Source organism: Hyla sarda, chromosome 4 (genome assembly GCF_029499605.1).
Source record: "Hyla sarda isolate aHylSar1 chromosome 4, aHylSar1.hap1, whole genome shotgun sequence".
Taxonomy (NCBI): Eukaryota; Metazoa; Chordata; class Amphibia; order Anura; family Hylidae; genus Hyla; species Hyla sarda.
The window spans coordinates 403,056,662-403,073,846 of NC_079192.1; the positions used below are offsets into that span (position 1 = coordinate 403,056,662).

General features: G+C 46.6%; 2 protein-coding genes across 3 annotated transcripts in view; one reads left to right on the forward strand and one right to left on the reverse strand.

Moving 5' to 3' along the window:
- The window catches only part of SAMM50 (SAMM50 sorting and assembly machinery component), a gene marked incomplete in the record, with an annotated part of 16,222 nt that extends 2,690 nt beyond the window's left edge, over positions 1 to 13,532 (forward strand). The window contains 11 exon segments of the mRNA XM_056517418.1: positions 56 to 162; positions 2,896 to 3,026; positions 3,109 to 3,196; positions 3,410 to 3,538; positions 5,799 to 5,870; positions 9,157 to 9,243; positions 9,588 to 9,658; positions 9,757 to 9,824; positions 10,474 to 10,620; positions 11,933 to 12,074; positions 13,317 to 13,532. Of these exon segments, the coding sequence (XP_056373393.1) occupies positions 56 to 162; positions 2,896 to 3,026; positions 3,109 to 3,196; positions 3,410 to 3,538; positions 5,799 to 5,870; positions 9,157 to 9,243; positions 9,588 to 9,658; positions 9,757 to 9,824; positions 10,474 to 10,620; positions 11,933 to 12,074; positions 13,317 to 13,362 (1,088 nt within the window).
- Positions 13,533 to 15,063: 1,531 nt separating this feature from the next.
- TTC38 (tetratricopeptide repeat domain 38) overlaps positions 15,064 to 17,185 on the reverse strand; it is a 31,604-nt gene continuing 29,482 nt past the window's right edge. For both annotated transcript variants that reach the window (XM_056517417.1, XM_056517416.1), the window contains one exon: positions 15,064 to 16,551. In XM_056517417.1, the coding sequence (XP_056373392.1) occupies positions 16,458 to 16,551 (94 nt within the window). In that variant the 3' untranslated portion in view covers positions 15,064 to 16,457. The remainder of the gene's footprint in view (positions 16,552 to 17,185) is intronic.

The following is a 17,185-nucleotide window of genomic DNA, read 5'->3' on the forward strand; positions in this document are numbered from 1 at the left end:
CTCTATCATTTATTATCGTCGATAATATTTAGCGTTTGTGTTCACGCCTTTGTAGATGACGACGCTCTCCCCAACGGCCTGGATGTCACCTTTGAGGTCACAGAGTTAAGAAGGTTAACCGGAAGTTATAACACCATGGTCGGCAACAATGAAGGCAGCATGGTAGGATACGTTTAGGGCTTGGGGAATTCATTATTTTTAAAAAATATCTAAAAAATTCAGACAAGATTTTTGCGCCATGAGTTGTAGTTCCAGTAAAACTTTTGTGAAGTATTATTGACTTTTTGATCACTTATTTTTTTTTTTTTTTTTATAAATTTTTTTTTTTTTTCCGGGATGTGACCAAAAATCAGTAATTTTTTGTGTTTTGAATTTTTCTTTATTGATCGTTATCATTTAATAGTTTGGACAGTTCTGCAAACGATAATACCAAATGTTTATTTTAATTTATTTATTAATTTATTCACTCATTCATTCGATCATCCATTTACTTTTATTTATATATTTATTTATTTTCATTTGGAAAAGGTGTTTCCTTTAATTTTTATTAGGGGGAGTGGGGGGGGGGGGCGTTATATATTTTAAATAACTAATTTTTATTTTATTTATTTTTTAAATACACTTTTTAATTGTCTGCTATATTAGGCCTCTATCACACTATAGAATGCTCCGTTTTGAAGATCCTTTATAATGACCCGTTAACAAAACCATTAAAATGGACGTTACAAAATCCCATTATAGTCTATGGGATTTTTACATTACCCGTTATTAATAATGGACGTTATTTTTTTGGACGGAGAGGTAACGGGAGAAATAGTGGCTGCTCTATTTCTTCCGTTCTTTCTCCCGTCACAAAATAACGTCCATTATTAATAATGGGCTATGAGGGGTTAATACGGGTAATGTAAAAATCCCATAGACTATAATGGGATTTTGTAACAGCAGTTTAACGTGCGTTTTTAATGGTTTTGTTAATGGGTCTTTAAAATGGAGCATTCTATAGTGTGAAAGCGGCCTTAAAGTTGTACTCCGCCCCTAGACATCTTAACCCCTATCCAAAGGATAGGAGATAAGATGTTAGATCGCCGCGGTCCCACTGCTGGGGACCCCGGGGATCGCTGCTGCCGCACCCCGCTATCATTACTGCGCAGAGCGAGATCGCTCTGCACGTAATGACGGGCAATACAGGGGCCGGAGCATCGTTACGTCACGGCTCCGCCCCTCGTGATGTCACGGCCCGCCCCGTCAATACAAGTCTATGGGAGGGGGCGTGGCGGTCGTCACGCCCCTGCCATAGACTTGCATTAAGGGGACGGGCCGTGATGTCATGAGGGGCGGAGCCATGACGTCACGCTGCTCCGGCCCCTGTATCGCCCATCATTACGCACAGGGCCAACTGGTTCTGTGCAGTAATGTTGGCAGGGCGCTGCAGCAGCGATCCCCGGGGGTCCCCAGCAGCGGGACCGCGGCGATCTAACATCTTATCCCCTATCCTTTGGATAGGGGATAAGATGCCAGGGGCGGAGTACCCCTTTAATTGGCAACTCATAAAGGCCTCGCGATGGCCTGAGAACTAATCGGCACTCTGATATTATATTGTGGGGAGAGGCCACGGGACCACTGGACCACCAGGTATTCGTATGAGAACTTTTAAAATGCCGCCATATTGATTTCACATGTCAGTCATTACCAGCAGGTATCAGCTGAAGATAGTACCCGGTACATAACGGGCATGCCGCCGGCCCGGCTTCCAGGCACACGTCATACTCCCTCACCTGACCCATGACGTAAATGTATCTCATGAGTCTGGAAGGGGTTATCCAGGAATTTTTATATATATATATAATCTCAACTGGCTCCAGAAAGTTAAACAGATGTGTAAATTACTTCTATTAAAAAAATCTTAATCCTTTCAGTACTTATGAGCTGCTGAAGTTGAGTTGTTCTTTTCTGTCTAAGTGCTCTCTGATGACACCTGTCTCGGGAACTGTCCAGAGTAGAAGCGAATCCCCATAGCAAACCTCTTCTACTCTGTGCAGTTCCCGAGACAGGCAGAAATGTCAGCAGAGAGCACTGTTGCCAGACAGAAAACAGCTCAACTTCAGCAGCTGATAATTATTGGAAGGATTAAGGTTTTTTTAATAGAAGTCATTTACAAATTTGTTTAACTTTCTGGCGCCAGTTGATATATAAAACTTTTTATTCCCTGGAATACCCCTTTAATGGAAAGGGCTCACAAAAACTTACCCCCCCCCCCCCCTTCCCCTTTTTCTCCCGACATCATACATATTTCAAGAATATGGATGGTTACTAACCCCCTAATTACTATAGAGTGCTGCTCTCCAACCTGTGGCTCTCCAGCTGTTGAAAAACTACAACAAACAGCATGCCCTGACAGCCTTCGGCTGTCAGGGCATGCTGGTAGTTGTAGTTTTTCAACAGCTGGAGAACGACAGGTTGGGGAACCTTGTTCTAGAGCAAGGTTAAGGTCTAAACAGATTTGTAAATTACTTCTATTTAAAAATCTTAATCTTTCCAGTACTTATCAGCTGCTGTACTCTCCACAGGAAGTTCTTTTCTTTTTGAATTTCCTTTCTGTCTGACCACAGTGCTCTCTGCTGACACCTCTGTCCATGTCAGGAACTGTCCAGAGTAGGAGCAAATCCCCATGACAAACCTATCCTGCTCTGGACAGTTCCTGACATGGACAGAGGTGTCAGCAGAGAGCACTGTGGTCAGACAGAAAGGAAATTCAAAAAGAAAAAGAACTTCCTGTGGAGCGTACAGCAGCTGATAAGTACTGGAAGGATTAAGATTTTTACATAGAAGTATTTAACTTTCTGGCACCAGTTGATTCTCTTCTCTGACATCTTCTCTAACTTTTCTTTTCTACAGGTTCTCGGAGTCAAACTACCCAACCTGTTCGGCCGCGCAGAGAAAATGACCTTCCAGTTCTCCTATGGGACCAAGGAGACGTCTTACGGCCTGTCCTTCTTTAAGCCGCAAGTCGGGAACTTTGAGAGGAAGTAAGAATCTTCTCCGTGGGCTGCAGATTTTATGACTTTGTTTTTCCCTTTAGGGTCTCATGAATATTTTCTCTTTGTGCAGCTTCTGCTTCAACATTTATAAAGTCACCGGTCAGTTCCCCTGGAGCTCGCTGCGAGAGACCGACCGCGGGGTGTCTACAGAAATCAATGTAAGGAACCGGGTATTTGTGGGGGGATGATCTTGGACTTATGTAGCCTTATAATCTGGGGTAACATCATGTGACCCCAGCCTTACAGCTCAGGCACTTTATCTTACATAGAGCTGCAATACCAGACACAGCTCATGGACAGGGGGGGCGCTGTTCCAGAAGGAAAGCAGCCATGTCTCTTATTCTCTACACCCTTTTCTTTTGTCCCTACAGTTTCCAATATGGAAAACCAACCACACCTTGAAGTGGGAAGGAGTCTGGAGAGAACTTGGTTGTTTAGCCAGAACAGCATCATTCGCCATTCGGGAAGAAAGCGGGCACTCCCTCAAGTCTTCTCTCTCCGTAAGTCAGATCGCCATCAAACTTTATACAGTTCATGGGCAATGAGAAGTGACATCATGTCTTTAAAGGGGTACTCCGGTGAAAAACTTTTATTTTTTATTTTATTTTTTTTAAATCAACTGGTGCCAGAAAGTTAAACAGATTTGTAAATTACTTCTATTTAAAAATCTTAATCCTTCCAGTACTTATCAGCTGCTGAAGTTCTTTTCTTTTTGAATTTCTTTTCTGTCTGACCACAGTGCTCTCTGCTGACACCTCTGTTAATGTCAGGAACTGTCCTGTTCTTTGGAGATTTGATTCTACTCTGGACAGTTCCTGACACGGACAGAGGTGTCAGCAGAGAGCACTGTGGTCAGGCAGAAAGGAAATTCAAAAAGAAAAGAACTTCCTGTAGAGCATACAGCAGCTGATAAGTACTGGAAGGATTAAGGATTTTTAAATAGAAGTCATTTACAAATATGTTTACTTTTCTAGCACCAGTTGGAATATATGTATGTGTATATGTATATGTGTGTGTATATATGTGTTTTCCAGTGGAGTACCTCTTTAAATTCAGTCAAATATCATGTTATATCCAGAATTCCGCTCTACAATGCTTACAATCTGTCAATATTCTGGGTGCTGACAGACCTAACAGCAAGGCAGATCTACAGTATTGTAATGCATTCTTGTGTCCTGCATAGCGATATCTTAAAGGGGTACTCCGCTGCTCATGTGTGATGGCATAGCCCCGCCCCCTCATTGCAAGTCTATGGGAGGGGGCGTCACGCCCCCTCCCACAGACTTGCAATGAGGGGGCGGAGCTATGACGTCACGAGCTCCAAACGTTGAGCAGCAGAGTACCCCTTTAAGGCCTCATTCACATCTGACTCAGAGCCTCTATTTGGGGCCTCGGTCACAGAATCATTTAACTGCCAAAAAAAACGGAGCTTAGCGGATTCCATTGACTTTAACGGGGGGTATATCTGGTTTCTGACTTTTCTCCTTCTATTTAGCAGGATTTTTGCAGCATTTTTTTTGTTTTGTTTTTTTGCTTGGGGCCTGATAATAATAAAAAATTTTTTTGCGATGGAGCCCCCTGAAGAGATCTCCAACACAGATGTGAACATGGCCTGATAGTTCGGCAAATTCACACAAGACTTTGTGATGTTACGGGAGCCACCCCTCCTCCTGTGCCCCCAGTCATGAACTGATTTTTTTTCCCCATTATATTTATATACACGTTAGTTGCCACTTTGTATAATTTTTTTGTCTCAATATGCAACTTATTGTGTACGTCACACACTGCAGTGCTTCAATATTGCTATGTGAGGCGCCATTCACAACATGATTTTCTCCGGGCGGGGAAAATTAAGAAAACCACCTGCCGTCATATCCCCGCCGGACACGTGCTGCACCCCATTCATTTCAGCTAGTGACTCCGGTCGTCTCATTTTTGGACCGTATCAGTTTTTGTTAAAGGGGTACTCCGCTGCTGGAGCTCATGACATCATAGCCCCGCCCCCTCATGATGTCACTCCGCGCCCCCTCAATGCAAGTCTATGGGAGGGGGCGTGACAGTCGTCACGCCCCCTCCCATTGACTTGCATTGAGGGGGTGGGGGTGTGATGTCATTAGGGTGCGGGGATGTGACATCACGAGCGTTCCAGCGTTCGGAACAGTTTGTACCCCTTTAACAGGCTGAAAACCTTGGTCTGCTGCGGTTTCGGTACGGCAACAAAAACTGTTACGGTTCGAAAATGACCCGACCGGATTCACTAGCTGACTCCGTCCGGCTTATTGAAATGAATGGGTTGCGGCGCGGGTCCAGGGGGCATACGGCAGCTGCCGTTTTTTTAATTCGCCCTTTTGGATCCGGCTTCCGTGATGTGAATGCACCTTAATATGCCTAGTAAGCTCTGGTACATCGCAAGGGCCCAATTTAAGACTCCCAGGTACCACGCCAACCAATTGGCACTCTCCTTCTCCCGGCTCGTGATCGGCCGGGTACTGAACACTCAGACCCCAATGACCTTACTCTATGACATGTGAAATGGTTTTTTTATTTATTTTATAATTTGTTTTATGATCTGGTATACACTTCACCTATATCTGACACATGAGTGTAATCTCTGATCTTATACAGGTCCGTATAACAATAGGTTGTAATAGACAGAAGCGTAGAATGACCCTGAACAACCTTGGCACATTTTGTCTGGTAAGAAAGTCTAGGTATTTGGAGAAATACTCATATTTTTATTTTATTTTTTATCTTTTACAGCATTCAATGGTGATTGATTCCCGCAACTCTACAATCCTGCCAAAGAGAGGCGCCTTACTGAAGATCAACCAGGTAACCTGCCCTATACTAAGCCCATTGGGAAAGTGGAAGTCCAGCATATCTGGTATATGAGATCAATGTTATCCGACCTGTTGAAAAACTTCTACAACTGTATTGCTCTTTACACTACAATAAGCTACACAAATCCAGACATAAATGGTCATCTTATCCAGTGATTCTCACCCTGTGTGTTTCCAGTTATTGCAAAACTACAACTCCCAGACTGCCAAAGGCTTTGGGGCAGGCTGGGAGTTGTAGTTTTGCAATAACTGGAGACACACATGGTGAGAATCACTGAATAAGATGACCATTTGTGTCTGGATTTGTGTAGCTTATTGTAGTGTAAACAGCAATACATATGTACTGCCATGTAATATACCATCTTCGTCACATTCCAGCAGCATATAGCTCCCCCCTTCCCTGCATGCAGTCTCTGTAAATGACAGTAATACAGAAAATAGACAGGGAGGAGGAGGACGAAGCTGCAGCTCCATGACATGTATATGCTGTGAGAGGAGAGGAGGGGGATACAGCTGCAGCTCTGTGACATGTATATGCTGTGAGAGGGGAGGAGGGGGACACAGCTGCAGCTCTGTGACCTATATATGCTGTGAGAGGGGAGGAGGGGGACACAGCTGCAGCTCTGTGACATGTATATGCTGTGAGAGGGGAGGAGGGGGATACAGCTGCAGCTTTATGACATGTATATGCTGTGAGAGGGGAGGAGGGGGATACAGCTGCAGCTCTGTGACCTATATATATGCTGTGAGAGGGGAGGAGGGGGATACAGCTGCAGCTCTGTGACATGTATATGCTGTGAGAGGGGAGGAGGAGGACGAAGCTGCAGCTCCATGACATGTATATGCTGTGAGAGGAGAGGAGGGGGATACAGCTGCAGCTCTGTGACATGTATATGCTGTGAGAGGGGAGGAGGGGGACACAGCTGCAGCTCTGTGACCTATATATGCTGTGAGAGGGGAGGAGGGGGACACAGCTGCAGCTCTGTGACATGTATATGCTGTGAGAGGGGAGGAGGGGGATACAGCTGCAGCTTTATGACATGTATATGCTGTGAGAGGGGAGGAGGGGGATACAGCTGCAGCTCTGTGACCTATATATATGCTGTGAGAGGGGAGGAGGGGGATACAGCTGCAGCTCTGTGACCTATATATGCTGTGAAAGGGGAGGGGGGGACACAGCTGCAGCTCTGTGACATGTATATGCTGTGAGAGGGGACGAGGGGGATACAGCTGCAGCTCTGTGACATGTATATGCTGTGAGAGGGGAGGAGGGGGATACAGCTGCAGGTCTGTGACCTATATATATGCTGTGAAAGGGGAGGAGGGGGCACAGCTGCAGCTCTGTGACATGTATATGCTGTGAAAGGGGAGGAGGGGGATACAGCTGCAGCTTTGTGACATGTATATGCTGTGAGAGGGGAGGAGGGGGATACAGCTGCAGCTCTGTGACCTATATATGCTGTGAGACGGGAGGAGGGGGATACAGCTGCAGCTCTGTGACCTATATATGCTGTGAGAGGAGAGGAGGGGGACACAGCTGCAGCTCTGTGACATGTATATGCTGTGAGAGCGGAGGAGGGGGACACAGCTGCAGCTCTGTGACCTATATATGCTGTGAGAGGGGAGGAGGGGGACACAGCTGCAGCTCTGTGACATGTATATGCTGTGAGAGGGGAGGAGGGGGATACAGCTGCAGCTTTATGACATGTATATGCTGTGAGAGGGGAGGAGGGGGATACAGCTGCAGCTCTGTGACCTATATATATGCTGTGAGAGGGGAGGAGGGGGATACAGCTGCAGCTCTGTGACCTATATATGCTGTGAAAGGGGAGGGGGGGACACAGCTGCAGCTCTGTGACATGTATATGCTGTGAGAGGGGACGAGGGAGATACAGCTGCAGCTCTGTGACATGTATATGCTGTGAGAGGGGAGGAGGGGGATACAGCTGCAGCTCTGTGACCTATATATATATGCTGTGAAAGGGGAGGAGGGGGCACAGCTGCAGCTCTGTGACATGTATATGCTGTGAAAGGGGAGGAGGGGGATACAGCTGCAGCTTTGTGACATGTATATGCTGTGAGAGGGGAGGAGGGGATACAGCTGCAGCTCTGTGACCTATATATGCTGTGAGACGGGAGGAGGGGATACAGCTGCAGCTCTGTGACCTATATATGCTGTGAAAGGGGAGGAGGGGGACACAGCTGCAGCTCTGTGACATGTATATGCTGTGAGAGGGGAGGAGGGGGATACAGCTGCAGCTCTGTGACCTATATATGCTGTGAGAGGGGAGGAGGGGGATACAGCTGCAGCTCTGTGACCTATATATGCTGTGAAAGGGGAGGAGGGGGACACAGCTGCAGCTCTGTGACCTATATATGCTGTGAAAGGGGCGGAGGGGGATACAGCTACAGCTCTGTGACATGTATATGCTGTGAGAGGGGAGGAGGGGGATACAGCTGCAGCTCTGTGACATGTATATGCTGTGAGAGGGGAGGAGGGGGATACAGCTGCAGCTCTGTGACATGTATATGCTGTGAGAGGGGAGGAGGGGGATACAGCTGCAGCTCTGTGACATGTATATGCTGTGAGAGGGGAGGAGGGGGATACAGCTGCAGCTCTGTGACATGCATATGCTGTGAGAGGGGAGGAGGGGGATACAGCTGCAGCTCTGTGACCTATATATGCTGTGAAAGGGGAGGAGGGGGATACAGCTGCAGCTTTGTGACATGTATATGCTGTGAGAGGGGAGGAGGGGGATACAGCTGCAGCTCTGTGACCTATATATGCTGTGAGAGGGGAGGAGGGGGATATAGCTGCAGCTCTGTGACCTATATATGCTGTGAAAGGGGAGGAGGGGGACACAGCTGCAGCTCTGTGACCTATATATGCTGTGAAAGGGGAGGAGGGGGATACAGCTGCAGCTCTGTGACATGTATATGCTGTGAGAGGGGAGGAGGGGGATACAGCTGCAGCTCTGTGACATGTATATGCTGTGAGAGGGGAGGAGGGGGATACAGCTGCAGCTCTGTGACATGTATATGCTGTGAGAGGGGAGGAGGGGGATACAGCTGCAGCTCTGTGACATGTATATGTTGTGAGATGGGAGGAGGGGGGACATAGCTAAGGGGGGACATAGCTACAGCTCTGTGACATTTTATATTGTGAGATGGGAGGAGGGGGATGCAGCTTCAGGCCCTCATGGGCTCACTTGTGGGGTGATCTTTTGGGGCGAATGCTATGTGACCTTTCACCTCTGGGTCATATTTGTGCTTCACAGGAGCTGGCCGGATACACTGGTGGGGACGTCAGCTTCTTAAAGGAAGATTTTGAGCTACAAGTTAACAAGAAGCTAGCATGGGACTCGGTGAGATAATATTGGAGAATCATGAATATAGAAGTATATGATCTGTGCAGTTTATATTCACAAAAATTCAGGTTTTACTTTCACTTTCCAGTGATCTGTATCACAAAAACTGATCTCCAACCCTAACAAAGATTTATGGTGATTCTAACCATTATTCCTGCTCAGCTGCATCTATGCGGGCCTATGATCAGCACAGAATTCTGGGTCTTAAAGACCATTGTACATTTGGACTTTACTGTTTTTTTATTTTTTATTTTTTTTCTTCGTATCTGTTTTAAGTCTTTTGCTATATTGCAAGCACAGTGTACAAATAATGGTACCTAATACTTTTCTAATCTCCGTAGGTGCTGTCCACTTCCCTCTGGGGCGGCATGCTGGTCCCGATCGGAGATAAACCGTCCAGTATTGCAGATCGGTGAGTAGAAGGAGATGAGCTTAGTTTATAGTGTTGTACATCTTGTTGATCATCTTTGTTGTTATATTTAGTGATTTTGATTTGTATTTATTTTGTAGGTTTTATTTGGGAGGACCAACAAGTGTGCGGGGGTTCAGTATGTACAGCATCGGACCCCAGAGCGAAGGTTAGTATTTTAAAGGGGTACTCCGGCCCCAAGACATCTTATCCCCTATCCTTCGGATAGGGGATAAGATGTCTTGGGGCCGGAGTACCTCTTTAAATAGGATGACAGAAGTATTTTTGGAAAAAATTGGAAATGGTGCCTCGAGCAGGTCATTGAGAATAGCTGATTAAGCCCAAAGCCTACAGCTAAAGTACTCCTGTAGTCTATGCAAGACCTCTTCCTATACCTATTGTGGTCAGTGTTGTCTCAACACGAAAGTTATCCCCTCTTCACAGGATAGTGGAGAACTAGTGGATTGGTGGGGGCCCAATCCCCATCTGAGAATACAGGACAAATGTCCTCCAAATGAATAGAGTAGCAGCACGCATGCACACCATTCATGTTCTATGGGGCTTCCTGAGATTGCCAAGCTCGGCCTATGGCCATGTTTGGAAGCCCCACAAGAATGAATGGCGCACATGTGCATTGCCCCTCCCTTCTTAGGGTCAGTGGTCAGATCTCCACTGATTTGCTGATTATGCCCCTTACCCTGTGGATAGGGAAAACTTCTGGTTATGAGAATACCCCATTTAACTCCCCCCCCCCCCCCCCCCCCAAGTATACACAAATTAATATGAGGTTTGTCGCGTTTTCTATGTTGTCCTTGCAGGTGACTATCTTGGTGGTGAAGCATACTGGGCGGGAGGTGTCCATCTTTACACCCCACTCCCCTTCCGTCCTGGCCGTGGCGGTTTTGGTGACCTCTTCAGGACACATTTCTTCCTTAATGCTGGAAACCTCTGCAACCTGAACTATGGTAGGGAGAACGTACATTGGATACAAATGAAGGCTGGCTTCACACGAGTGTAATATAGTTGTATTTCTGTACCTGTATTATATCCACACGTGCCAGTCTGACCATTGGTCCAATGACCTGAACAAATCCCCATGTTACAAGACTTATGTCGCTAAAATGCCACCATATTATCTTCCTGTGAAACCAGACTAAAGTATGGGTGAATTAGTGATCGTGGGAGACTGAAAGTCTTTGTATAATATGACTTTAAAGGGGTACTACCGTGCTGACAACTTATCCCCTATCTAAAGCATAGGGGATAAGTTGCCTGATCGTGCGGGGTCCCGCCGCTGGGGACCCCCGCAATCTCGCACGCAGCACCCCGCTCTCATCAAGCCCCGGAGCGAACATCTGCTCCGGGTCTGATGACGGGACCGGTGATCGTGACGTCACAGCTCCGCCCCGTGTGACGTCACGCTCCGCCCCCTCAATGCAAGTCTATGGCAGGGGCGAGACAGCTGTGATCGGCAGTCATCAGACCCGGAGCGATGAGAGCGGGGTGCTGCGTGTGAGATCGCGGGGGTCCCCAGCGGCGGGACCCCACGCGATCAGGCAACTTATCCCCTATCCTTTAGATAGTAGTAGTACCCCTTTAAAGAGTACCTGTCACCAAATAAAACTTTTAATATAGTGCTCCTTGTGTAATTAACAGACACTTTCCCATTCACTTGCTTTGAAAATTATCAACAGAAATATGTTTAAAATGTAATAGAAAAAAACGGCCACTAGGTGGCTCTGTTCTGTTCCCTGCCACAATTAATACAGAGAGTTCAGTCTCTTCCTGGCCTGCCAGGAGTCCAAACTCAGGAAGTGTTTCTCTGCACTGAGCTTGATTGACAGCTGCACAGAAGGTGAAAGCTCCACAGATTCTCACAAGAAGCTGCACAGACTTGACAGCTGGAGGATAGCCTCATTGATAGCAACGTAGACTGAAACATGCACAGAGCCTGAGCTATTCATCACAACCATGTGAGGGCGGAAGTGGTCCCCCAGCAGGCTTCAGTGATGTCCTGCCTGCTGGGAAACGCCCACTTTCTCCTGCTGGGAGCAAGAAGAATGGTAAGATACACAGCTTTTTAAAGCTCTGAATTTTTTTTTTCAGGGCTGGAGGGGTGTTAGGAGTAGTTAGGGAACATAGCCTGAGGTAGTTGAGAACAGTTTATTTGGTGACAGGTACCCTTTAAAATAAATTAGTGAATGTGGTATCATTATGAGGATTTCTCCCTTAAGCTTTTGGAGCGGTTACATTGTGTTTCTTCTTCTTGATACCCAGGTGAAGGCCCCAGAGCTCACATTCGCAGGTTGGCGGAGTGTATCCGCTGGTCCTATGGTGCGGGCATCGTGCTCCGACTCGGAAACATTGCAAGACTGGAATTAAATTACTGCATCCCCATGGGAGTCCAGAGCGGAGACAGGTATGACCGGTGCATTATAATCTACTCAAAACTGAATCGGTAGGGAATCCAATTTAGCTAAATTCACAACCAAAATAGCTAAAATTTTACAGTTTTTATTAGAAAATTCCTAAAAACCTATAACAATAATTATAAAATCAGTAAACATACAGAGTAGGGGGTCTCTTATAAGGAGACTCTCCCAAGGGTCAATCCCCAAAATTCAATCTTGGGTGAATTTTGGGGATTGACCCTTGGGAGAGTCTCCTTATAAGAGACCCCCTACTCTGTATGTTTACTGATTTTATCATTCTCATTGTTATAGGTTTTTAGGAATTTTCTAATAAAGACTGTTAAAGTTTAGCTATTTTGGTTGTTTTTGGTTCTGAATAGAGATGAGCGAACTTACAGTAAATTTTATTAGTCACGAACTTCTCGGCTCGGCAGTTGATGACTTATCCTGCATAAATTAGTTCAGCTTTCAGGTGCTCCCGTGGGCTGGAAAAGGTGGATACAGTCCTAGGAGACTCTTTTCTAGGACTGTATCCACCTTTTCCAGCCCACCGGAGCACCGGAAAGCTGAACTAATTTATGCAGGATAAGTCATCAACTGCCGAGCCGAGAAGTTCGTGACGAATCGAATTTACTGTAAGTTCGCTCATCTCTAGTTCTGAATTTAACAGTCTTTATTAGAAAATTCCTAAAAACCTATAACAATCATAATTATAAAATCAGTAAACATACAGAGTTCGGAGTCTCTTATAAGGAGACTCGCCTAAGGGTCAATCCCAAAAAAATTCACCCAAGGGTCAATCCCCAAAATTCACCCTTGGGTGAATTTTGGGGATTGACCCTTGGGTGAATTTTGGGGATTGACCCTTGGGTGAATTTTGGGGATTGACCCTTGGGTGAATTTTGGGGATTGACCTTTTTGGGTGAATTTTGGGGATTGACCCTTAGGAGAGTCTCCTTATAAGAGACCCCCCTACTCTGTATGTTTACTGATTTTATAATTATCATCGTTATAGGTTTTTAGGAATTTTCTAATAAAGACCGTTACATTTTAGCTATTCTTGTAGTTTTTGGTTAATTGAATGGAATTTCAATCAGCTTCATGTTCTAGAGCAGGAGGAGCTGAGCTGTCCGGGCATGCTGGGAGTTGTAGTTTTGTAGGCTGATACGAGCCGCTCCTCTTATAATAGTCCAGCACTGTAATGTTGCTGTATCTTCGGTAGTGACCCGGTTCTGTGTTCTGTGTTCCAGGATATGTGACGGCGTGCAGTTCGGGGCTGGAATCCGCTTCCTCTAACTCTCTGTTCTCAGCCAAACAACAGCAGAAATCAATCATTTTGCAATTTTAAAATCTGACATTTGGTTTTTCTTCCTTTTCATAAATTTCTGGTGTACACTATATTATACGCACAGGTTTATTGCAACAGCCGGACTATACAAAAATAAACCAAAAAACATCCGGAATAATTTTACGTTTGTCCAGGTCTGATCAGTGAAGAAGGGTAAAGTAAAAAACACAAAAGGGCAAGGCATGAGCAGTATGCAGGAGGATGAATCTAGTTAAAGGGGTACTCTGGCCTAGGGCTGGGCGGTATACCGGTTCATACCGAATACCGAATTTTTTGGGCTGCACGATATTAATTTTCCCCCATATCGCAATACCGGTTGGGCCCCTCCCCCTCGGGAATGTATTATCAGCCTAGCGCAGCGCAGTCCCCACATCGGGGAACCAATCCTATGTGACCCGCCAGCACTGTTCTGCTCCCCCCAATTAATGATCAGCCCAGCGGGGTACTACTCACATATGTCTCCTTCAAGAACTGCCCTCCTCCTCTTTGTTGGGGGCCGCCGGGCGCTGGAACTCTATACTGTACGCCAGTGGTCTCCAACCTTCAGACCTCCAGATGTTGCAAAACTACAACTCCCAGCATGCCCGGACAGCCAACGGCTGTCCGGGCATGCTGGGAGTTGTAGTTTTGCAACAGCTGGAGGTCCGCATGTTTGAGACCACTGCTGTACGCTGTATCCCTATGCCCGGGCTGCAAAAGATACAGAAAATAAACTGTAACTCACCCACGTCAGCCGCACGCTGGGGAAGGGAACGTCGGACAGCCGTCAGCCTATCCCCGGCCGGAGCGATGTACCACCCTGGCCAGTGATAGGCTGAGCCCACTGTCATGTAAGAAGCCGGCTGTTGCAAAACTACAACTAGTTTACAACATCTGGAGGTCTGCAGGTTGGAGACCACTGGCATACAGTGAGTTCCATCGCCGGCGGACCCCAACAAAGAGGAGGAGGGCAGTGCTTGAAGGTGACATATGTGAGTAGTACCCCGCTGGGCTGATCATTAATTGGGGGGAGCAGAACAGCGCTGGCGGGTCACATGATTTTTGGGGGGGGGGGGGGGGGAGCCGAACACCGTGCGCGGGTCACATGATTGGGGGGGGGGGGGGCAGAACAGCGCTGGCGGGTCACATGATTGGGGGGGGGGGCAAAATACCGTTATATACCGTGGAACCGCCGTAAGTTATAAAAATACTGTGATACACATATTTGGTCATACCGCCCGGCCCTACTCTGGCCTATACATCTTATCCCCTATCCAAAGTTAGGCTTTCATTGAGGGGGTGGAGACGTGACATCACGATATTCCGCCCCTGTGATCGTTATTCATCAGACCCGGAGCAAACATCCTGATGATAGCGGGGTATTGCATGAAAGATTGCGGGGGTCCCAAGCAGCGGAACCCTCGCGATCAGGCGTCTTGTCCCCTATCCTTTGGGTAGGGTATAAGATGTCTTAAAGGAGTATTCCAGCGCAAAATAACTTATCCCCTATCCAAAGGATAGGGGATAAGTTACAGATCGTGGGAGGTCCAGGCGCTGGGGTCGCGGCAGTCTGCAGGAAGTGAAGTTTGTTCCGTCCCCAGCATGAACCCTCGGCCGACACGCCCCCATCCTCTCTATGGGGTACATGGAGGGGGCGTGTCGGCCGCCGGGTCATGTGGGGACGGAACACCCCCTTTCCAGCATACTGCCGCGGCCCTGTCCAGGAGATCCCGGGGGGCCCCAGCGCTCGGACCCCCGCGATATATAACTTATCCCCATTCCTTTGGATAGGGGATAAGTTATATTGCACTACAGATCTCCTTTAAGGCCGGAGTACCCCTTTAACTAGATTTTTCCTCCTGCATAGGGCATTCTGTGCCGGGTGCTGCCTCTGTGACGTCACAGCCACACCCCCTCCATTCATGTCTATGGAAGGGGGCATGACGGCCGTCACACCCCCTCCCATAGACATGAATAGAGGGGGCTGGCGTGACGTCACAAGGGGGCGTGGCCATCACGTCTCTGTCTCGGAGGGAGCGCACGGCACAGGCTCCACTGAGATCGAGATGGGTCCCAGCGGCGAGACCCCTGCGATCAGGCATCTTATTCCCTATCCTTGGGATAAGGTGTATAAGGCCGGAATACCCCTTTAATGGATGTGACACACAAAGCTCTATAAGCCATTACTATTAGCAATACCTAACAATGAAAAACAAGATGGCGCAACTGATGGGGGGGGCGTTGCTTAATAGATAACTAAAGAATATAACAAGGGGATCGCACAGAGGTCATTATTTATTTCTCTGTAAAATCAAAAGTTAATTTTATAAAATATATTTATTTTTTAAATGCATACATGTATATAGAAAAACAATCTAATTTACATTCAGGTTCTGAAAGACATTTGCCTTAAAGGGGTCCTCTGATGTCAGCTAAAAAAAACTAAAAATGCTGAAGCATATAGCATTGCTTACCTGTCTGCCACAGTTCTGAAACCACCAAAAATGCATTTGTTTTGGGGGGTCTTAGTCCTGTACCTACTGGTGAAGCAGTAGCTCAGTACTACAATTCCCAGAAAGCATTACTCTCCCTTAGCTTTTAATAACATCCCTTTCACCCTGCTGACTTCTCTTCCACAGCACGACTGTTAGTTCCCCCGCCCAGAGTGGTTACAGAACATCTCACTTTACAGCAGACTGACAGTGAGGTTACAGCACCTGCTATACAATCCCTGTCTGCTCCTCTGCCTGTGGCCTTGTTTAGCACAAGGCAGCATGATATAAACATCTCAATAAAGATATATATATGTATAGGGCAGGGAGATGGTGATGTTGGCTGTAGGGGCTGGTCAGAGGTGATGACATCACGAGCCAGACCCCATACACCTTAGCCAGTGCTTCTACAGAAGATCTTGAGCAGCATTTTGCCATTTGCCGGGTCCCGCCCATAGGAATAAGTTTTAGACAACGATTGTGTCCCTGCAGTTTTCAGTCTACGATTTAGTCCTATATTGCTGATTAGATTTGATTGCCGCCGGTGTATACAGATTCCAGATCAATCAGATCTACATGAGGGTGTGAACAGCGGTGGCCTTTCTCATCAGCCTCTCGGTCAGTGGGGAGTTGGGTCTCAAGACGTCTCTTTCGATTAAAAGGCTTCTGCAAAAGAAAGAAAAATGATGAAGATTCTTAGAATTGGCTTGAGGGATTTAAAGGGATACCCCGGGGGGAAACAATAAAAAAAAAATATTTGTAAATCAACTGGTGCCAGAAAGTTAAACAGATTTGTAAATTACTTCTATTTCAAAATTTTAATCCTTCCAGTATTTATCAGCTCCTGTATGCTATGGAGGAAGTTGTGTAGTTCTTTCAGGTCTGACCACAGTGCTCTCTGCTGCCACCTCTGTCCATGTCAGGAATTGTCCAGAGTACAAGCAAATCCCCATAGCAAACCTCTCCTGCTCTGGACAGTTCCTGTGTTTTACTGCAGTGTTTTTGTTGGGACTTTACAGTGATTTGTTGGATCTACTCAAAATAGTTCTTCAGCAAAGGAAAATCACACCAGAAATGCAGAAAAAGCTGCAAACATGCAAATGTGTGTACACAGAATCAGGGGAGGTGTATAACTACTGTATATACTGATCCCATAGAGATAGCAGCAGCAGCAGCATACAGATAGAGCTGGAGGGGAGGTGTATAACTACTATATATCCTGATCCCATAGAGATAGCAGCAGCAGCATACAGATAGAGCAGGAGGAGAGGTGTATAACTACTGTATATACTGATCCCAT